General features: G+C 42.2%; 1 protein-coding gene across 1 annotated transcript; it reads right to left on the reverse strand.

The window, feature by feature from the left end:
- Positions 1 to 3,383: 3,383 nt before the first annotated feature.
- LOC131821409 (ferritin heavy chain-like) lies at positions 3,384 to 4,210 on the reverse strand. The gene has a single exon (XM_059157494.1). It carries the CDS (start codon positions 4,049 to 4,051, stop codon positions 3,500 to 3,502), a length of 552 nt encoding a protein of 183 aa, XP_059013477.1. The 5' UTR covers positions 4,052 to 4,210; the 3' UTR covers positions 3,384 to 3,499.
- Between the last annotated feature and the right edge of the window lie 19,199 nt (positions 4,211 to 23,409).

Here is a 23,409-nt window from a genome sequence, read left to right on the forward strand (position 1 = left end):
AGCATGAGTTGGGAGGTAGTTAGGGACAAGTAGACTCCCAACCAAGCATGGAACCGGATGAGGGGCGTGATCTCATGACGGCGAGACGATGACCTGAGCAAGACCAAGAGCTGGATGTGCAACTGACCAGCCACCCAGATGCCCCAACAATGATGCAGTATTTATTAAGAGTACTCCTCCTAATGCCTCTAAGATTTTGTTCCTAGCCTATGATGCCACTGTGTCAAGTGTCGACGTGACAGCTATGGCCAATAATGATTGTTAAGATTCATCCCAATTTCAAAGTTATTATAATGTGAAAAAAGTTACCTCTTGAAATCAGTGAAATAAGATGGAAGGAGCCTCTGCAGCATCCCAAACTGTGTTCTCCTCCACGCTTGTTTACATACAGGAGAGAAACCCTATCTTTTTAAAGCTACTGCTTGTCCAAGCTTTGTCACTCATAACCGAATGCAATCCAAACTTAGATAAGATTTTTTTTTATGATTGTATTTCTTTATTTTTCAGGGAAACAGACAGAGACAGAGAGTGCACAAGCAGGGGGAGCAGCAGGCATAGGGGGAAGCAGGCTCCCCTGCTGAGCAAGGAGCCCAATGTGGGGCTCGATCCCAAGATCCTGGGGTTATGACCTGAGCAGAAGGCAGCCGCTTAACCCACTGAGCCACCCAGGCATCCCAGCTAAGATTCTTAAACATATATTAGCCTTTATTACTTTGCTTTCTCACTGTGACTTAGTCCATTTTTACGTCCTCCTTGACTAATCAATCAAAGCATAATTTTCTTTTCTTTATCTTTTAGGTCTTCTAACACTTTGCTAATTCCCCTCATTTCACCCTTCACTTCAGCCTTCCTGATGCAAATTCTCCATCAATATCCCTCTGAATTGGAACTCAGGACTGCATGAAAATGATTTGTAATAAAAATGTTCATTATTTTAAACTCTGAAGCATAGTATCACTTCCAAGATTAATGATAATGCCTTTCACTACTGAATGTTTGATTAAATATGTCTCTTGGGCTTGCAAAAAGAAACCGAAATTGCTGACAAATGGAAAAAATTGAAGGAGAATTTAAAAATCAGAAATGTAGAACAAGTTTCAAGAGTAGAGACGATCCAGAAGAAATTAATGAGTGCTTTGTACTTCTTGTCACACCTTTCTGATGGGAAAAAATACGTTTCCTTTTCCTGGAAAATGAAGCGCAAGTTGTCAGTGACAACCATATATTAAGAAATTTCCTTTTGTGATACAGTGAGGATTTTTGTCCCCAGAGGTAAATTATTCAACACAGTTAATTTGAATCTCTGTTCGAGCCTGTGATGAAGTTATCAATTTTATCATTTTCCCCTCAGTCTGTTCTGATATTATCATTGCCTGAGACCCCGGTACCCATAGCAACAGTGACTATTTCAGACCTGGTTCCTCGAAGCATTGGAGCATGGCCACTGACTGACAAGTACCCAGCTGTGCATCTGGAGGGGGGTGGTATTTTCCCCAGGACTGGATGACCAAGTTGCAACTCACTCAGATGTCCTGACGGGCAGGTTATCGAGGGGTTGGGATGGCTGTGAGTATGCAGGGAGGTGGCACAGCCACAAAAGTTAGCTCCCCCCCCCCCTTTTGAGGGGTGGGTACAAGGCAGAGGAGGGAGGGAATGACGAAGTTAAGACATCTGGAGGGAGGGACCGGGCCAACTTCATTAGTCTGAATTCTCACTTCATTCCGCCCCTGCCCCACAAATTCAAGAGTCTGTTGGTGGACCCCAAAACTGAACCTCAGGAGGGGATTTTGAACATTCCTTTTGTCTTGCGGAACATGAAGGAGAGCTGCCACTGTGTCTAGACTCCCTTGCCGGGGATTCTTACAGAAAAGCTGTGAAATGTGACACTACAAGCAGCAGCTTGTAAGAGGCGCTCGAGCGTAATCACAGTGCTCCTTGAGTCTCGTGGGTGAGGAAATCCTTCTTTCCCTGGTAAAATAAGAGGACGTAGATCTAAGCAGACTCCACGGCATTATCCTGGGGAGACCCTCTGAGTCACAGGAAAGGGAAAGATCGGATAAAGAGGAGGCCCAGCAGCCAAGACTGAACCAGACTCGGGTCAGCCTCCGAGCCCAGGGCAGAAACCACAACAGGCAACGGTCCAGTGCCTAGGTTCCAGGACCCTGTGTGTGGCTGGGGTACTGGGTGTCTGTCCAGCTGAGCTGGATTTGCAGGCACAACATGTGTGTTTTGCAGTCTCCTATTGGGCCTGAAGAGAAGCCACTGAGAGCAAAGCCGTGTGGGTGGAAAGTGCACTCGGGGGGGGGGGGGGGGCGGATTTCCAGGCCTGAGGTCTTCCCAGGTCTTCAGTGCCAACTCAGGTAACAGTGTGGCCGCCTGTGCGGGGGAGGGAGCCTGAACAGCGGGGATTCAGGTGTACAGGTGCTGCCTGCCTTCCTGTGAGGTACTCTACCTCTCATATGTTCTGTGGCTAGCTCTGAAGACTCCTTTCCTAGGAGCAGGGTCTGGCTGAGGTTTAGAAGCCATCCCCACCCTAGGCTGGAAGGCACACCTGTAATTAGGGCAGAGACTGCAGTGATCAGGGCTGTCTTTACAAGTGTTGGGGGGATTTCCCTCCCTTCCGGCTCTGGTTATCTGGCTGGGTTTCCAGTCTACCCACACAGACTTGCTTAACCCATTGATATACCTGTGAGGCAACAACAACAACAACAAAATGGAACATGGCATCAGAAGATCTATGTTCGTGCCTGCATTCCATAACTTCTTATTTGCATGGCCTCCCTTTTCCTCACTTGTTAAGACACGTCATAAAGCCTGCCTTTCTTACTTCCTGAGGCTCTTACAAAAGTAAAATACAATAATGTAAATAAAAGGACTGAGATTTGCAAAATGCCATTGTTACTTTACTTTGTCACACCCGTGTCCCTGGGGGAAATTAACCATAGGGCTCCCTTCCCATTATCACTGTAGCCCAGGGTGCATCCCTGTGCAATCCCACTTCCTGCCCTTCTTCCCCAGGGGCAACTACTATGATGAATTCTAGACCGTGGGCTTTTTTTTTTTTTAATGCTTTTATCATACACATGCACCCACAGACACCAAGGCCCCAGACCACCCACCTCATCTCACCCCACCCCACCCTCACATTGTTTATCAGGGAAAGATTGATTTGTTTTTTCCAAGGTCCCATGGAATACCTTCCCCCTCCATCTCCCAAGATCCTGAGCTATATGTGGATAGGGTTGGGTGGGTGGAGAGACTCCTGGACACCTGCTTACAAATTTTAAAGGGCACACATTTGCACACACGAATCAAAGACCTTTATTTATTTAAGAGCCAAATAACTTTATTGAAACCAAACAACTTTATTTATTTATGGCAGAACAGGAAGAAAAAAACTGGAATTTTTTGCAAAGGCAATACTGCAATACGCATGCTCAGCATGGTGACCAGGCGAAGTCACCATGAGGCCTGGGGCTATGGGGAAAACAGTCCCAACTCAGTACTTTTTGTCGCTGTCGCCCAGGGTGAGCTTGTCAAACAGGTACTCTGCCAGGCCGGCTTCGGGGGCCCCCATCTTGCGCAGGCTGGTGACATAGCCCCCCAGCTCTTTGATGGCCTCGACTTGCTCGTGCAGGTAGTGGCTCTCCAGGAAGTCGCACAGCTGGGCGTCGTTCTTGTAGGTGGCCAGCTGGTGCAGGTCGAGCAGGCTCTGGTTCACGCTCTTCTCCAGGTGCAGGGCGCTCTCCATGGCCTTCAGGCCGCCCTCCCAGTCGTCGCGGTCCGGCTTCTTGATGTCGCGGAGGCGGAGGCGGCCCCCGCGCTGGTTCTGCAGCTCCATCAGCTTCTCGGCGTGCTGGGTCTCCTTGCGGGAGCAGCGCATGAAGAAGCGGGCGAAGTGCTTCAAGGCCACGTCGTCGCGGTCGAAGTAGAAGGCCATGGACAGGTACACGTAGGAGGCGTAGAGCTCCAGGTTGATCTGGCTGTTGACGGCGGCCTCGCAGTCGGGGTGGTAGTTCTGCCGCACTTGGGAGAGCAGCGGGGTGGCCATGGCTGGCGGCCCCGGCACCACGGCGAAGGTGACCGCGGTGCAAAATGAAAGCTGTGGGGTTAAAGGCGGTGGCGACAGGTCCGCGGTGTGCTTTCAAGCTAGGTGAAGAAGTAAACCTTGCGGTGTTCTCCGGGATGGCGCTGGAATGAGGTCCGTTACTCTGGCGTTGGGAGGTTGGATCCGTTAGGCGAGTGGGGCGTGGTCACTCAGGGAGGGGCGGGCGAGGGGCGGGGCGCCACATTCAGTTACTCTCTGAGTCGGAGTGAGGCAGAGGGCCAAGGACAATTCTGAGTGTCTTTTTTTTTTTTTTTTTTTTTTTTTTTTTTTAAGATTGATTTATTTTAGGGGCACCTGGGTGGCTCAGTGGGTTAGGCCTCTGCCTTCGGCTCAGATCATGATCTCAGGATCCTGAATCGAGTCCCAGGTGGAACTCTCTGCTCAGCAGGGAGCCTGCTTCTCCTCCTCTCTCTCTGGCTGCCTCTCTTCCTACTGGTGATCACTGTCAAATAAATAAATAAAATCTTTTAAAAAAATATTGATTTACTTTAGAGAGAGAGAGCAAGGGATGGATAAGTGGGTTGGTGGTGAGGGCCAGGGAGAGAGTTTTAAGCAGAACCTGTGTTCAGTGCCCAGCCGGACCTGGGGCTTGATCTCACCACCCTCCCATCAGAACCTGAGCAGAAACCAAGAATCTCCCACTTAACCAACTGGGCCTCTCAGGTGCCCTAGTGCAGGGTGTTTTGAGGCCATTTTTAAAAATAACAATTCTAGGGGAGTCTGGGTGGCTTAGTCGTTAAGTTAAGCGTCTACCTTTGGCTCAGGTCGTGATCCCAGAGTCCTGGGATCAAGCCCCGTTTTCGGCTCCCTGCTCAGTGGGCAGTCTGCTTCTCTCTCTCCCACTTCACCTGCTTGTGTTCCCTCTCTAACTGTCTTTCTCTATATGTCAAATAAAGAGATAAAATCTTAAAAAAAAAAATAAAAAATCTATGGGTTCCTGGGTGGCTCAGTTAGTTAAGCACCCAACTCTTGATTTCAGCTCAACTTGTGATCTCAGGGTTGTGAGGTCAGACTCTGGACTGCTGGTCCAGCCTGTTTAGGATTCTCTCTTCCTCTTGCTCTGTCCCTCCACCCTCCAACACTAGAAAAGAATAAAATAACTCTATTAAGATTTAATTCATATACTATAAAATTCACCTTTTGAAAGTGAATATTTGCACAGTTTTTAGTATATTCATAGGGTTGTGCAACCATCACTACGATCAGATTTCACATTCTCATCACTCCAAAATGAAATTGGCTACCCATAAGCAGTCACTCTCCAGACCTGGCTACCACTAATCTATTTTCTGTCTCTATAGATTTACCTATTCTGGACATTTCAAATAAATGAAATCATGCAGTATATGACCTTTTGCATCTGATTTCTATACTCAGCATAATGTTCCTAGTCTTCCTTTTTGAGGCCATGATGAGATACCATGATGAGGCCATATTGTGGAATACTATTCCGTAATATGGATATGCCCCACTTGATTTATCCTTTTGTCAATTGATGGACATTTGTGTTGTTTCCATTTTGTGGATATGAATAATGTTGCTATGAATATTTGCAGGGATTTGTATAGAAATATTTTTATTCTCTTAGGACTATACCTAGGAGTAGAATTGCTAGGTCATAGGACAACTTTATGTTTAATATTTTGAAGAATAGCCAAATATTTTCCAAAGTGGCTATACCATTTTACATTTCCACCAATGATGTGTGAAGGTTCCAACACTGTTATTGTGTCTTTTTTTAGTTTTAGTCATCTTAGTGGATGTACAGTAGTATCACATTGTCATTTTGCTTAGCATTTTAACCATGTTGAGCATCTTTGTATGTACTTATTGGCCATTTGTGTGACTTCTTTTTCTCTTTTCTTTTTTTAAATCTTAGTTCCAGCATAGCTACCATACACTGATATATTAGTTTCACATGTACAATATTGTGATTCAACAATTCTATACATTGCTCAGTGCTCATCATGGTTAAGTGTACTCTTAATCCCCTTCACCTGTTCCACCCATCCCCCCAAACTACCTTCCCTCTGGTAACCATCTGTTTGTTCTCTACAGTTCAGAGTCTGATTTTTGGTTTGTCTCTCTCTCGCTCTCTCTTTATTTTCCTTTGTTCATTTGTTTTGTTTCCTAAATTCCACATATGAGTAAAATCATATGGTATTTGTCTTTCCCTGACCTATTTTGCTTAGTATTATACCCTCTAGATCCATCCATGTTGTTGCAAATGGCAGGATTTCATTCTTTTAATGGCTGGGTAATATTTTGTGTGTATATATATTATATATATACATATATATATAATCACATCTTCTTTATCTATTCATTATTGATGTTTCTATAATTTGGCTCTTGTAGATAATGTTGCTCTAATAATAATGTAACATTGAGGTGCATGCATTTCTTTGAGTTAGTATGTTTATATTTTTTGAATAAATACTTAGTAGTGCAATTGCTGGGTCATAGGGTAGTTCTATTTTAACTTTTTGAGGACTCTCCATAATGTTTTCCAGAGTGGTTGCACCGGTTTGCATTCCCATCAACAATGCAAGAGTTTTTCCCTTTCTCCACATCCTGACTAATAACAGTTTTTTATTGTATTCTTGATTTTAGCCATTCTGACAGGTTTGAGGTGGTATCTCATCATGGTTTTGATTTGTATTTACCTGATGATCACTGATGTTGACCATCTTTTCAAGTGTCTGTTGGCTATCTATAAGTCTTCTTTGGAAAAAAGTCTGACCATGTCTTCTGCCCACTTCTTAATTGGATCATGTGGGGTTTTTTGGTGTTGAGTAGTATACGTTCTTTATATATTTGTGGTACTAACTCTTTATCAAATATGTCATTTGCAAATATATTCTTCCATTTAGTAGGTTGTCTTTTAGTTTTGCTGATTGTTTCCTTTACTTTGCTTTTTATTTTGATGTAGTCCCTATAGTTTGTTTTTTCTGGTTTCCCTTGCCTCAAGAGACATATCAAGAAAAATGTTGCTATGTCTGATGTCAGAGAAATTACTGCCTGTGTTCCTCTCTGGGATTTTTGTGGTTTCAGGTCTCACATTTAGGTATTTAATCCATTTTGAGTTTATTTTGGTGCAAGATGCAAAAAAGTGGTCCAGTTTCATTCTTTTGCATGTAGCTGACTAATTTTCCCAGCATCATTTGTTGAAGAGACCATCTTTTTCCCATTGCATATTCTTGTTTCCTTTGTTGAAGATTAATTGCCCATGTAGTACTGGATTTATTTCTGGGCTCGTTATTCTGTTACATTGATCTAGATGTCTGTTTTTGTGCCAGTACCATACTGTTTTGGTTACTGTAGCTTTCTAGTATATCTTGAAATCAGGGATTGCAATACCTCCAGTTTTGTTCTTCTATTTCAGGATTGCTTTGGCTATTTGGGGTCTTTTTTGGTTCCATACAAACTTTAGGATTGTTTGTTCTAGTTTTGTGAAAAATCCTCTTGATATCTTGATAGGGACAGCATTAAATATGTAGATTGCTTTGGGTAGTATGGACATTTTAACAATATTTGTCCTTCCAATCTATTAGCATGGAATACCATTCCATTTGTTTGTGTTGTCTCTGATTTCTTTCTTTCTTTTTTTAATGTAAGCTCCACACCCAGAGTGGGGCCCCATGGAGGGCTTGAACTCAGGACCCTGAGATCAAGATCTGAGCTGAAATCAGGGGCTGGATTCTTACCTAACTGAGCCACCCAGGTGCCCCTAGTCTCTGATTTCTTTCATCAGTGTTTCATAGATTTCAGAGTATACATCTTTCTTCTCCTTGGTTACATTTGTTTCTAGGTATTTTCTCATTTTTGGTGCAGTTGCAAATGGGATTATTTTCTTAATTTCTCCTTCTGGTATTTCATTATTAGTGTATAGGAATGCAATAGATTTCTATATATTGATTTTTGTAACCTGTGAGCTTACTAAATTCATTTATCAGTTCTAGTAGTTTTTTGGTGAGGTTCCAGTACTATGTTGAATAAAAGTTTTGTTCCTTGTCTTGTTCCTGATCTTAGAGGAAAAGCTCTCAGCTTTTCACCACTGAATATGATGCTAGCTATGTGGGCTTTTCATATGTGGCCTTTATGATGTTGAGATATATTCCCTCTGAACTTACTTTGTTGAGGGCTACTATCATGAATGGCTTGTGTACTTTATTTAATGTTTTTTCTCCATCTATTGAAATGATCATATTGTTTTTATCCTTTCTCATGTTGATGTGATGTATCACATTGATTAATTTGTGAATATTGAACCAGCCCTTGCATCCCAGGAATAAGTCCCACTTGATAGGATAAATGATTTTTTTAAAGATTTATTTATTAATTTGAGAGGGGTGGGGCAGAGGAGAGTGAGAGAGAATCTTGAGCAGACTCCGTGCTGAACAGGGTACCCAACGCATGACGCAAGACTTGATCCCATGAGATTTTTCTTACTTCTTGAACTCATGACCCGAGCCAAAACCGAGAGCTGGATGCTTACCAACAGAGCCAATGAAGGCAGGTGTCCCATGAATGATTTTTTAAAATGTATTGTTGCATTCAGTTTGCTAGTATTTTGTTGAGGATTTTTGAATCTATGTTGATCAGAAATATTGGTCTGCACTTCTATTGTTTTGTGGTGTCTTCATCTGATTTTGGTAACAGAGTAATGCTGGCCTCATAGAATGAATTTGGAAGCTTTTTTTCCTCTTTATTTTTTAGAATAGTTTGAGAAGAATAGCTATTAACTGTTCTTTAAAAGTTTGGTAGAATTCACCTGTGATGTCACCTGGTCCTAGGCTTTTATTTCTTGGGAACTTTCTGATTACTGATTTAGTTTCATTGCTGGTAATTGGTCTGTTCAAATTTTCTATTTCTTCCCATTTCAGTTTTGGGAGATTATAAGTTTCTAGGAATTTATCCTTTTCTTCCAGGTTGTCCACTCTGTTGCCATATACGTTTTTATAATAGTCTCTTATAATCCTTTGTATTTATTTCTGTGGTGCTGTGGTGTCAGCCGTTATTTCTCATCTTTCATCTGATGTTGTTTATTTTAGTCCTCTCTCTCTTTTTTTATGAGTTTGACTGAAGTTTTATCAATTTGGTTTATCTTTTCAAAGAACCAGTTCCTGGTTTCATTGATCTGTTCTATTGGTTTTTTGGTTTCTATTTTGTTTATTTTGCTCTAATCTTTATTATTTCCTTTCTTCTACTCTTTTGGGGTTTTGTTTGTTCTTCTTTGTCTGGCTTTTTTAGGTGTAAGATTAAGTTGTTTATCTGAGATTTTTCTTACTTCTTGAGATAGGCCTGTATTGCCAGAAACTTCCCTTTTAGAACAGCCTTTTCCACATCCCAAAGACTTTGGACCATTGTGTTTTCATTTTCATTTGTCTCCATGTGGTTTTTTAAATTTCCTCTTTAATTTCTTGATTGACCCATTCGTTCTTTAGTAGCATGCTATTTAACCTCCATGTATTTGTATTCTTTCCAGATTTTTTTCTTGTGGTTGACTTCTAGTTTCATAGAATTGTGGTTGGAACAGATGCATGGAATTACCTCAGTCTTTTTTAACTTATTGAGATATGTTTTGTGACCTAATATATGATCTACTCTGGAGAATGTTCCATGTGCACTTAAAAAGAATGTGTATCCTGCTGTTTTTAAGGTGAAATGTTCTGAATGTATCTCTTAGATTCATCTGGCCCAATGTGTCATTCAAAGCCACAGTTCCCTTGTTGATTTTCTGTTTGAATGATCTATTGCTCTTTATCACCACTTTTGGCTATGTTATCTTATTTTAATTTTTTAAACATCACAAATAAGATTTTTGTATTTGTCATGATTAAATGTCACAATTTTAAACAGATTCTTGGACTGGTGGCTCATATTTATCAGCTCATTCAACTTTAGCACTAGTCTCACCCCCAGTAGCTTTTCCAGAACTACTACCCTCACCATGAAGCACCATGAGCTTTCCAAATTCAAAGGTGGGCTTCTTCAGCATTTTTACTTTTCATTATTATTATTATTATTATTATTATTATTTCTTTATTGGAAAGAGAGTATGTTCTGTTTGTCTTCAGGTTGTTTTCTTGTTTATTTCCTTGCTATGGGTGTTTTCTAGGTGTAACTGTGGGACAAAGTGAGTTTAGGATCCTCCTATTCTGCTATCTTCCCAGGAAGATTTGTATATACTCTTAGGAGTTATGTCTATGCAAATCCATTGCTTATTTTTAAATAGCATTGTTTTTCTTTTAATTGTAGCATTGTAAGAATTTGTATATTCTTGATACAAGTCCCTTATCAGATATATTATTTGAAAGTATTTTCTCCTTCTCTGTGAGTTGTCTTCACTTTCTTAATGGTGTCCTTTGCAGCATAAGAGTTCTTAATTATGATGAAATGAAATTTATCTGTTTTTTCTTTAGTCACTTGTCCTTTTGGTGTCATATCCAAGAAACCATTGCTTAATTCATGGTCACAAAAATTTATACCTAGGTTTTCTTCTAAGAGTTTTGTAGTTTTAGCTCTTACATTTAGGACCATTTAGGTCTCTGATCTATTTTGAATTAATTTTTGGATATGATATAATGTAGGAATCTAACTTCATTCTTTTGCATGTGGATTTCTAATTATCCTAGCACCATTTTTTGAGAAGACTATTCTTTCCCCATCGGATGGTCTTGTACAGTTGTTAAAAATCAGTTGACCATAGATATATGGGTTTATTTCTGGACTCCAGGTTCTATTCTGTAGATCAATATATTTGAACTTATGCTGATATAATACTGTCTTGATTACTGCAGCTTTGTAGTAAGTTTTGAGATTGGGAAGTATGGGTTGTCCAACTTTATTTTTCTTTTTCAAGATTGTTTTGGCTGTTCTGGAGTTTGCAAATTTCTTTCCCAAAAAAAGCTAGCTGGAATATTGATAGATATTTCATTGGATCTGTATATAATTTGGGAGTATGTTGCAATCTTCATAGTATTAATTCTTCTGATAAATAAATATGAGATGTCTTTTGATTTCTTTAGGTCTAGGATCTTTTTCTCCTCACCCTGAATCCAGGTCTGGAATCATTTAAAATACAGATTCTGATTTAGACAGAGGCTAAAAATCTGAATTTCTAAGTCAGCTCTCAGGTGATGCCTGACCACCCTCTGAGTAACAATTATCTAAAAGGGAGGAGACATCTACCCTTTGTTGTCTTAGTCTGTCTGGGTGCTATAACAAAGTACATAAAGTGGGTGGCTTATAAACAACAGAAATTTATTTCTTACTGTTCTGAAGACTGATAGTCTAAGATCAGGATGCCAGCATGACTGGGTTCAGGTGAGAACCCTCTTCTGCAAAACATATGGCCATCTTCTTGCTGTATTCCCACATGGTAGAGGGAACTCTCCAGTCTCTTTTATAAGGAGCATTAATCCCATTCATGAGAGCTCCACTCTCATGATGTCATCACTTCCCAAAAGCCCTACCTCCTAGTACCATCACACTGGGGGGTAGGATTTCAACATGTGAATTTGGGGGGTGGAACCACACACTGAGTCTACAGCATTTACTGAGGTTTGGAGTTAAGGAGGACCCATGTATTGGTCTTCACAAACAGAAACATCTGTTCCCACCTCACATGCAGTGCTTCTAATAGTTAGCACTAGATATAGATTGGTATGGGAAAGGAAGAGAGGCCTTTCTCCTATCAGGAAAAATTGTGAAAGACCTTAAAATTGGAAAAATTGTGAAATATCTTAAAATTGGCAAACAAAACCAAACCAACAAATAAAAAAACAAACCACATTTATTGGGTGTCCTTTATAGAGCACTATTCATGGTTATCTCCACCTTTCATTGATTTTGAGCTATTTTGTTACTCTGTAAATTGCAAAAAGCTAGTAATAATGCAAATGATTCTTGTCCACATGCAAGTGAGTTGTGTTGGGTGGAATGCAACTTATTTCAGACTCATTTTGCATCAATTTCTGCATTTATCTCAATATTCCTCATTGCCTGCTTAGATAGCTATGGCTCTTGGAATTGTCCTTTGAATCATTTGTAACATCTTACTGGTTTTCTCATTAATTAATGACTTAAATAAAATCTTTGACATGTATTATCTCACATTGGCTAGAGATTTTAGTTTCTTTTTCTTTAACTATCCTTGAATGTTCCTCATTGTCTTCCCCACCTCACTAGAAACATAATGTACCCTACATGAGTTGTTTTGGTACATTAAGCACTTTTTGGGCTGCTCACCAGAGTTATGATTCCAGAAAAATATATGGGATCTAAAGGCATAGAATTCCTGACTGGGATATGGACTGGAATGATATCATCCCCGAGGAGAAGGAGGCAGAAGGTACTCTGGGAAATCAGAGAACTTATGCAAACCGTTGGAGGAAGGGATTCATTTAGACAGTTGGCCACAGGAGGAGCCTCATCCATAGAAACTGTAGCCCCTATGGGGCTGAGGCTGGCCCAGTGCATGCTAAAGAAAGATAGAGAAATAGGTGTGATCAGTAAAGGCCTGTAGAGAACCAGAAGCAGCTGAGAACCACGGGACTGTTGAAAGCTTCCAGGCAGGAGAAGTAGTCAGCAGAGATTTGAGGGGATCTGAGAGGCCGAGATGCATGATCTGGGTAAAATTAACTCTAGAAGGAGGTAGGAATATGAACTTTTAGAGCCCAGAGAAAGGATCCCTTCATCAGTACTTTAGTACTCCCTGAGTCACACCCTTGAAAGGGGTGTTGGGACCCATAGATACTGAGGGTGTGGAGTATTTGGGACTGGGTCATGAATTCTCTTTTCCAGAGAAGGTTCCTTCCAGCTGGTGATCAAAGCAGGGAAACTCTAAGGCATTCTGGATGGTTCAACCAAAGAGTATCTTTTTCATGTGAAGGCCATAGGAAAGTTTAGTGGTGGCTTCTGTTTGGTGTGGTTTGGTACTAATGAGGTATGTCCAGCACCTACATACACTGTATTCTGAAGAGGCAAATGCTCCTTCTGGACTTCACTTTTTCACTGTTCTGATTTTGGATTTGGGGAGAGGAGAATTGGTATCTTGAAGGACAAAGCAAAGACCTCCAAACTTAAACGTACTCATTGTATGTATTGGTGTAAGCTGATGACTGATGACTGTAAGCTGATGACTGATATTCGTTCAGTTAATTACAAATTTTCTCTAAAGTTGTCACATTCCAGTTTTATTCAATGTGGTACATATTCTCCATTTACTTCTCCAGTACTATTCTCTGTCTTTTTTCATCTTACTCTGAGCCCTGGGAGGCTGACTTATATGGACTGCATCCATGTTTCCCTCGCCCTCTGGCTCCTGGTTGGGCTCAGCCAATGGGAGGCACTGGCAGGAGATGGGAGGGCAGGAGAGGAGGGAGACTGGGATATTTATTTTCTTGGCTCTCTTCAGGGAAGATAATTAAGAAGAAAATCTATTACCCTTTTATAGATCGAGCTCCTTGGATGAAGTAGGACCACTCTCAAGAGGGGCCTTCTGCAGGCACTGCTCACTTCAGAGGAATTTACCCCAAAGAGCGAGTGGGTGTTCTTTGGCTCAGGTTTAATGCATACCCTAAGAAATTCATGAGGACCCAGAATCCAGTATGCAGCTAGACATTGCTTCAGTCCACAGAATAATTGGAAGAAATAGACTAGAAATAAAGAGGAACTAGTGTACCTCATCTACAACAGTCTCAGGCAACAAAGCAACAGCCCAAGTGAAGCTGCCACCCAAGATCCAGGCTCTAGTTACACGGATTGTAGATTTCTCTAGCTCCTGGCTCCCTTGTTTCCTTAGGTGACTGACCCTTTGGTTACCATTCATCTAATTAGTAAGCCCATGAGAAAGAGAGATAGGAAGGAGGAAGCAGGGAGAGTCATTTTCTCCTTGTTATTAGCCGTGTTAAAAGTCTAGTTAGGGGAAAATATTGACTTAATAAGGTTTGAGGATTAGTTGTTTATTTCAAGTTAATCCTTGTCTTTCCTCGCTCACCTTCTACTGCTCATGATCAGAGCTATTGCAGAGTGCTCTGCACAGCACTGCAAAGTGAGTCCAGTCAATGTACACAAGGGATTATAGAAGCTGACTATTTAGAAAGCTCTTCAGCATTTGCTCCTAGGCAGGAAGGGACAATCCTCAATTGCAGATAGCCAAAAGTGGATTTTGAAAGTTTTCTGTACTTCTTATCTTTTCTAAATAGAGGATGAATAATTTTTATTATGTGACATTCAATTCCTTCATAGAAAGCACCAGGTGTTCATAGTCAGGGTAGGGAAAGCTATGTTGTAGTAATAGACCAAACCTAAAAAGCTCAATGGCTGAAGACAATGTCTATTTTTTTGCTCACATCACATCTGATGCAGGTGAGGCAACCCTCTTTCATGGCTCTTCAACAATGGTTAACTACATTCCACACTACATGCAGGCTACATTTCACCTTGTAGTTGTACCTTCTCAGAATTCTTCACTTGCAGCTGTACAGAAGGGAAACAGGAAGCGCAGAGACCTCTCACTTACTCTTTATTGCCTTGGACCTGAAGTCATAGGCACTTTAGCCCAAACCAGCCTCAAGGAGGCTGAGAAGTATAGGGGAAACACTTGCAAACATGTGATATTTATGTTTTATCCATTTCTCTCAGTTATTTTAAAAAATTATATAGAACTCACTTTTTGACCAATGTTATTTATTTACTTATTAGAGTAATAGATTATAGCAAGGATTCTTTTGAAAAAAAAATTACCACATTGTGTGTATGTGTGTGTGTGTGTGGGGGTCCATTAAGTAATATAACCTGTGTGGTCCCATTTCTATATAATTGCTTCTATAATCATATTTGTCTCCCAACACGGGTCCTAGGTTGACATTCAGCCTCAGATTAAACCCCACGTTTTACTTAAAATCTCTTCTGTCTGAAGTGAACACAGCCTCCTCTGAAGATCTATAGAGATTGCCCATCTATAGAGATGCCCATACAGTTAGCACGGCAATCAATTATGGACTGCCCCTTGATGGCTTGTCTTTAATTGCTTTGAACTATAAATTATCTCCTTTTGTGTTGTATCCCTTTGGCACAATGTTGTCCTGACGTATAACCTCCTGGAGGGCAAACACACTTTCTGTAACTCTGAAGCACTCAACAAAACGGAATATCACAGAATAGGTGCTCAAAAACTGTGGGCTGGGGGCGCCTGGGTGGCTCAGTGGGTTAAGCCTCTGCCTTCAGCTCAGGTCATGATCTCAGGGTCCTGGGATCGAGCCCCGCATCGGGCTCTCGGCTCAGCAGGGAGCCTGCTTCCTCCTCTCTCTCTGCCTGCCTCTCTGCTTACATGTAATCTGTCTGTCAAATAAATAAACAAAATCTTAAAAAAAAAAAAAAACTGTGGGCTGGTTTAATCTGATTTAATTGAATTGCTAGAGTCAGCAAATAAGTATTAAACTACTAAGTATCATGTTCTAGGATCTGTGCATAAAATTGTGGGTAAGGAGATGATTAAAACATAGTGCCTATCCTTGGGAGGCTTTCAGAATTTTAGGAATAGAATGAATTCAAACTAACAGAGTGTGGTAGCTAGTCTCCAAACATGGTCCCACCTATTCCTTCGCTCCCAGTTCCGAGAGTGCTGCTCTTCTTTTAGAGTTAGTACTTGTTTTTCCTCCCCAGTGACTGCCCTGGCCAATAGAATATGGTAGAAGCAGCATTCTGGGACTTCCAAGAGGATGGGAAGAATTTCCCTTTTTCCACTCAGAAGTTTTGCTCTGCCCCTCTGAATTCCACTCTCCCTCTGCATCCAGTCACCATGCTGGGAGAAGACCAAAGAAGTGGCAACAAGGAAAGAAAAAAGGGGCAGCGTTCCTAGACAACAGCCAACAGCCAACCCCAACTGCCAGCCACGAGTGAGCCATTTTAGATATTCCAGATGACAACAGTCCCAGCTGACGTCACAAAGAGAACAATTCACATGCAGAATTGTAACATTATAATGAATAAAATAGTTGTTGTCTTAAACCACTATTTTGTGAGGGAAGGGGGTTGATTTGTAGCAAAAGATATCTGACACACAGAGTCAGAACGTTTTATCAGTATAATGAATAGGTCCCTCCCCAGGAGGGAAAAGGAGGAAGAAGGTTCAGGAATGGCATCAGAGTCAGAGAGGTGACATTGGAGGTGATGAGTAAATATACCCCAGGCAGAATTGAAAAGAAGGGCTTTCCAGTTAGTGACCCCACATAAGAAAAGCCATGGAGGAGTGAAAAGATACGGCATGTACAGAGAACTTACAAGCAGCTTATGATGGGTAGTGGGTGAATGCAAGAGGGAACTACAGGTATTTTAAGAGAAATCTGAAAATCCAGGAACGCAGCTCTAGGATTGATTCTCTACCCAATGCAGTACTTGGGACGTTTCGAAACAGAAGAGTGTCAAAATCAGATTTTTGTCTCAGATCACCCTGGCATGAGTGAGAGGTAGATTAGAGGGACATGACACCACAAAGTAGAGCCAGGAAACTTCTGTGGTGACCCAGGGGAAGAAGGTGAGGCATCCATTAAGGTCGCCCCACAGAGGGGCATGGTGGTGAGGGACATGGAGATGAAGGGTGGGCTAGAAAGGTATTGAAGTGGATAATCTCTAACGTTTTTTAGATGGATGCAGCTAATGAGGGAAAGAGAGGTTTCGGACTCGCAGCCTTCAGGCTTTGATTCACCATTCTGGACACTGGCAATGCGGGATGCCCAGGTGGTGGGGGAAGAAGGTAATGACCTGGTTTTAACTGAGCCCTGTGAGTTCTAGAACGTCCAAGAGAGGAGGCCCTGGAGGACGGTGACTACTCAGTTTGAAGTTCAGGCAAAAGGGCTCAATTACATTCATAATAAATTTAAAAAATTTGCTCAGGACCTGTGCCAAAAGGAAGTACCTTTGTGGGTATTTATCCTGTTGCAAAGTAGTAATGTTTTAGAGAGGAGCATGTCTGAAAGATGGCGTGTGAGTAGCCAGGCCGCCGGGGAGATCATGTAAGCAGAAGAGGAGTGCTCAGACATATTTTTCCATTAGCATTGATGGGTTGTGGAGAGCTATAGACATTGCTTATCCAGGCTCCTTTGTGGCTAATTTGACTGAATTTGTCCTGAGACTGCAATTGTGGGTGTAGTTTGTGGCTGTGAAGGATTTTCTCTGTGTGAAGCTAACTGACCCACCTGGGCTTAAGCTTTGTCTTGGCCTTATTAGGCCCACTCTCCAAACACCTGAGCAATCTCCCACATAAGGCCACATGATGTGCCAATCATCATAATTATATGGTATATCCAAAGGTTTGCAGCCCAGGGAAATTACTTTGATGTTTTTGAAAAGGTCTGAGAGCTCATCACAGTTTTGTGATTCCAAAGAACCCAGCTTCCTTACCACATGGTACTTAACTAGGTGATTATTTGGAAGGCAAATGGAAACTTGTAGGCTGGCATCTCAAACTATAATAAAGGGTGTTACGGGCTTTCTGTTTTCTGTTGGCAGAGCTGCTTATAGCCATCACTATGTTTGTGAAGAGGCTGATTTGACCCCAGCAGGTCAGCTGTAGCCTGTCTGTGTGGGGCTTATACATGGAATTTTACTACTTTTAATGAGTCCTGAGAAGAGCACAGTGGGCATTTGATCTGAATCTGGACCAGCCTGTTAGCTTACTAATTTCTATTGATGTCCAGTCATCCTACACTGGGATGATCTTAATTATTTTGATAACTTGCTCATTTTTTTCTTCTGGCCTTGTCTCTCACATACAAGAATATCTGTAAATTCACTGAATTTGATGACTTCATATGATTTTATTTTCCCAAATGTCATGGCTTACTTCGGAAGAAAACCAGAAATGATTCTGGCGCCGGAGCTTCCAGGTCACAGAAAGCCCAGGCCCCGGGCTAGAGTCTCTGTTCCTCTTTCTAGCCCAGAACAGGGGTGTGAGCTGCAGAGAGCTAGGTCACAATGCCACCCACCCCCCTCCATCTCATTGTCTTAGTACAGGAAGAGTTTAATTCTCGTTCAGGACCAGTGAGGCAAGTGAAGGGCCTAGGGCACAAAATTTAAGAAGGCACCAACTGTCGGGGTCAGGAAGGCACTGGGGCCTGTTTTCACTAGATCTCCACCATGCATCAATAAAGAGGACCTGTTCGTGATTGCTGCAGAGAAATCCAGACTGACAGAGGCACGATCACCAGAAGAGTCGAACCAAAACATGGCAAATTGTGTGTGGACTCTTAAATCCTCCACCGGAAGTGACACCTGCCACTTCTGGTTAACATTTCACTGGTCAAGGAAAATCACATGCTGTGATTTCAAGGGGTTCAGAGAAAGTCCGCCTCACCACATGCCTGGAAAGTGGTGACCTGAGAGGATTTGGTGACCACTGCAAATGATTTCCATCATTTTTAATTTCTAGGTTCTCTAGCACGGAGGTGCCCCTGAGCCTCTCAAAACCAGGGAGTATGATGAATTCTGGGGCTACTTAGCTGATGGGTCAGGACTAGCGACACACAGAGGCCTGACAGGTGGATGGGCTGTGCTCCTTAGCATCATCTGCTCTGCCGAGGAAGACATTTGCAATGTCCTAGGACAGCAACAGCCCGGAAGGGAAGCTCTTCTCTTGCCGCCATGAGCAGCGGCTCTAGTCACCAAGGCTTGTCAAACCTCAGTGGCAGAAAGAGTCCCGCTCCTCTCTCTCTACCTCTTAATCTCCCTCATGCTATCTTTTTCATAATTCCAGTAAACTTTGGAATATATTCTGCAGGAGAGATCTTATCCTAAGTAGAGTTGCTCTATGTCACCCCTTGTGGGAAGTGAAGGTCACTCAATGGGCATTATTTATTATTCGTTGTGGGCTCCAGAAATAGCTAGACAAAAAGGACAAAATACAAAATAAAGAGGGAAGACTGAAGTCGTAGGATCTTGCCTTTGATTTTTATTGTTTCTTCCTCTTCTTTAGATGTAGATTAAAGCAGGGGTTGTGAAGTAAAAAAAAAAAAAATCTTGTATTTTATAGGAAGACTTTTTTTAAAGACGTTTGCACTTTTTTCATAATTCATCAGTTCTCATCCAATATCTCTGACTCCCAGATTTGGCACACCCATTATTTATTTATTTATTTATTTACTTACTTACTTATTTATATCCCCACCCTGCAAATGAATGGTGTATGGTTAAGAAAATTGTGGTATATTCATACAATTAGACAATACTGAACAATAAAAAGGAACAAGCCACGGATACACTCAGCAACAGGGATGAATCTCACATACATTGTGTTGAGTAAAGACACACAGATCACTATATATTTCCACTTAGACAAAGTTTTCAACAATGGGCCAAACTAAGCTATGGCTATAAAGATTAGAAAGTGGCTGCCTCTGGGAGGGGGGTTGACGAGAAAGAAATGTACAGGGACTTTCTAGGATGATGGAAATACTCATAAGTTGATTGGGATGGTAGTCACAAAGGTGTTATGGCTCATCAGGCTCTATATTTAAAATCTGCACTTTTATGATATGTAACTTATACTTCAATTTACAAAAATACAAAATAAATTCAAGGTATGAGAACCATGGAACCCCAAGCTCACTTGTTTTCTCTGCAAGTGATCTCACTTCTTTTCCTCGGGGAATATTAAAAAAATATTGAAGAAAGATATCCTCGCCCATGGTCAACTGAGTCAGAGGAGATCAATTTTAACTGTCCTAGCTTGACTCTCTCTCGGGGAGAATTTAAGAGCTACATTGGGGTTTGAATCGCCACATGGGGTCGGCCAGCCTTTGCTTATCTCCTGTTAACAGCTCACGCTCACAAGAGTGGTAGGGCCAGTTACAGAGACTCTCGCTCTTTGTGTACTTAGAATCAATAGAAATACATGATGCCGCGCAAGATTAAAGCCGAACCCCTACTCATCCAGGTGTCGAAAATGGAATGCACTACCTGCTATTCCTCTAATGTGTCAGTGTGGTTCTGGCGGGTAAAATGCGCTGCGTCGGATGTGGGCTAAATGGTGGCCACTGCAGAGGTAGACGTGTAGAGAGAGGGCAGAGGGAGGGAAGGGAGATAAATACGTTCCCTTGTATTGTCACAGAGGATCACATTACAAGCTTGCAGAGGCTTGCGGAGGCTGGCATCTAGTCTGCATTTACTGAAATGGGAGGCTTGCAGAGAAAAGAAGGAAAAATCCCACCTTTGGCTGATATTCGGCCTTGGAACACTGTTAAGAATTTTGTTTTGGTCCTTCATGCTTCCTAACTTAGGAAAATGAACGACCCCCGTTATGACCTGCTATCCTTTTATATCACAGTATTTACACTTTTATATATTTGTAACCACGAATGAATGAGATACATTTAAAAAAAGGTGGATGCCATAGGTGCTAAAAAGAAAATAAGTCTATGCAGTTATTTAAAACTAAGAGATTTTGAAAAATGAACCTGTTTTGAGTACACAAACCTTCTTCCCCTTGACTATGAGAGCAAATCTTAAAATCAATGGGTTTCTTTTCAAAGTTCACCTACAGTTCGGTTTGTGTGGCTTTTGTTTTGTGCCATCCTTGACCCCCAACAGATTGCACTCCCCCCGCCCTGTGTTCCTGCCCTTGAGCAGACCCTACCCTCAATGCTGACTTGGGGCTTGGCCACGTGACTAGCTTTGGCCAATGGGAAATTAGCAAATGTGATGCAAGCAGATGCTTAATAAGCACTTATACACTGCGGCTTGTCCTCTTCCTAATGCTTGCTCTTAGATCCCAGCCACTGGGCTGTGAGAAAGTCCATGTGGCCACATGGAAGACAACCAAAGGCCCTGGCCAATAGTTAGCCCCAACTTGGCAGCTCTCTGAGCATGGCCTCCAACCTCCCAGTGAGGCTCCCGGGCTAATTCCGCATGGGATAGTGGAACGAGCTGTCCCCACCAAGCCCTGTCCAAGTTGCAGATCTGTGAATCAATGAATGACTGTTGTTTTCTCAAGTCATTAAGTTTTGGGGTGGTTTGTTACATATGCATGAAGTAGTACACAAGCTGTTTTTTTTTTTTAAAGATTTTATTTATTTTTTTGGCAGACAGAGATCACAAGTAGGCAGAGAGGCAAGCAGAGAGAGACGGGGAAGCAGAGAGCCTGATGTGGGGCTCGATCCCAGGACCCTGGGATGGTGAACCGAGCCAAAGGCAGAGGCCTTAACCCACTGAGCCACCGAGGCGCCCCAACCCAAGCTCTTTTTTTGTATGTATTTTATCTAGGTGTCTATCACCACCTGAATGTAAGTTGGCATATAGATTTTAACTCTGTGTAGTAGTTCGGGAACTCTGTGTTGAGGGAGATTCTGAGACTGCATTCTAGTTTAGCAGAAAAGCAGCCATGGCCCCAGTTTTACCGGTTCTGTGCACAGCAGCCAGACGTCTCTTTTTAAAAATCAATGTGATGGTGTCACTATGTTGCCTAAAATCATCCAGAGGCTTCCCTCTGTACTTCCAATGAAAACCAAGTTCCTTATTCTTTTTTTTTTTTTAAAGATTTTATTTATTTATTTGACAGAGGGAGATCACAAGTAGGCAGAGAGGCAGGCAGAGAGAGAGAGGAGGAAGCAGGCTCCTTGCTGAGCAGAGAGCCCGATGCGGGACTCGATCCCAGGATCCTGAGATCATGACCTGAGCCGAATGCAGAGGCTTAACCCACTGAGCCACCCAGGCGCCCCCCCCCCCCAGTTCCTTATTCTTGTCTGCAAATCCCTTTGTACACTGGTCTTCCCTTGATTCCCCTCCACGCTCATCTCACTCACTCTCCCACTCAGCCTCTTGCCCAGTCCAGCCTCACATGCTGCCTTTCTGTTCTCTGAACATGCCAAGCCAATGCCCACCTTGACATCCTTCTGCTCTTGTTAATGTTCTCTCTGCCTGGAGGGTTCATCACAGCACTGGCAGCTGTGATGAACCCTCCATTCAGATCTCAGCCTAAATATCAACTCCTCACTCAGCGCCTTCTGCTGGAGATTCTCTGTCTCTCTCTCCCTCTGCCCCTTCTGCCATTCATATGTGCTTTCTCTCTCTCTCTAGAAAAAAAAATATATATTAAAAAAAAAAAAAACAATTCCTGAGAGAGACTGCCCTGACTATGGGGATCAGGCAGCTGTTGCTATAATCATCTTTTTTAACAAACCACCTAAAAATTCAGTGGCTCAAAACAACGAGGAGGAGTCTCTGATTCACAGGCCTGTGGGGTGATGGGGGCAGCCCTGCTCTACATCTCAGCCTAGGGTTCAGAGTGCCTCCCAGGGGAGCAGTCAGAAACTCTGAAGCTTCCAAGGCACCAGCTCAGAGCTCACACACTGGCCCCTCCCCCATGGTCCAGATCACTTCAAGAGGCCAACATCAACGGGGCCGGAAAGTACTCTTCTCCGGGAGAGGATATTTGCAGAGCAGTCATCAAATCTACCACACTACCAAATCGAGAGCAGCCACACCAGGAGCCTTTACCTTCATTTCACGCACTTTCAATTCTCTGCAAATAATTTATCACTCTCTGATATTTTTTGTGGATATTTATTATGTTTGTTGTCTGTGTCTGTTTGTTAGAGCATTTGTTCTGTGGGAGCAAAGATATTTGTCTTCCTCAATGCCATATTCCTGGCCCATAGAACAATTTCTGGCTGAGATGAGGGGCCTGATAAGAACAAATGTTAGCTGTAGATACCAGTACAGAGAGAAGGACCTGGAAATCCACTTATTTTTTTCCAGACCCAACTTATACAAATATCTTTTTTTTTTTTTTAAGAAAGATTTTATTTCTGCATCACCTCTACATCCAATGTGGGACTCAAACCCATGACCCTGAAATCAAGACTTGCACTCTTGATGCAACTCCACAGACTGAGTCAGCCAAGCACTCCCAAATATCTTGATATTTTAAGTCAGTGGCTCCTCTTTCTGTAATTGCTCTATCTCTTTCAGTATTGTCTTTCAGTAATGTAAGAGACATCATGATGACCTGTTTTGAATGTTTTGTTTTTAATTATCCATCCTCCTTTGTGACCAACTTGTGCCAGATGTTAGCTTTAGAAACTGTACTTTAACTCAAAGGGGCCTGAGGGGGAAGTACCTTAAAACTAAATCCTCAAATCAATCTCCTTCCAATTTCTAGGGGCAAATCCTCACCAGAGCTTTGACCCTGTCTGAATTGGGCTTTCCCAGATGCTGGCCCTGCGATAAGGATTAGAGTGAATGGAGTTTATTCGGGTGCATGGACAGGGGTAGGGCAGTGGAGTGGTGCTACAAGGAAG

This window comes from Mustela lutreola, chromosome X, assembly GCF_030435805.1.
Source record: "Mustela lutreola isolate mMusLut2 chromosome X, mMusLut2.pri, whole genome shotgun sequence".
NCBI lineage: Eukaryota > Metazoa > Chordata > Mammalia > Carnivora > Mustelidae > Mustela > Mustela lutreola.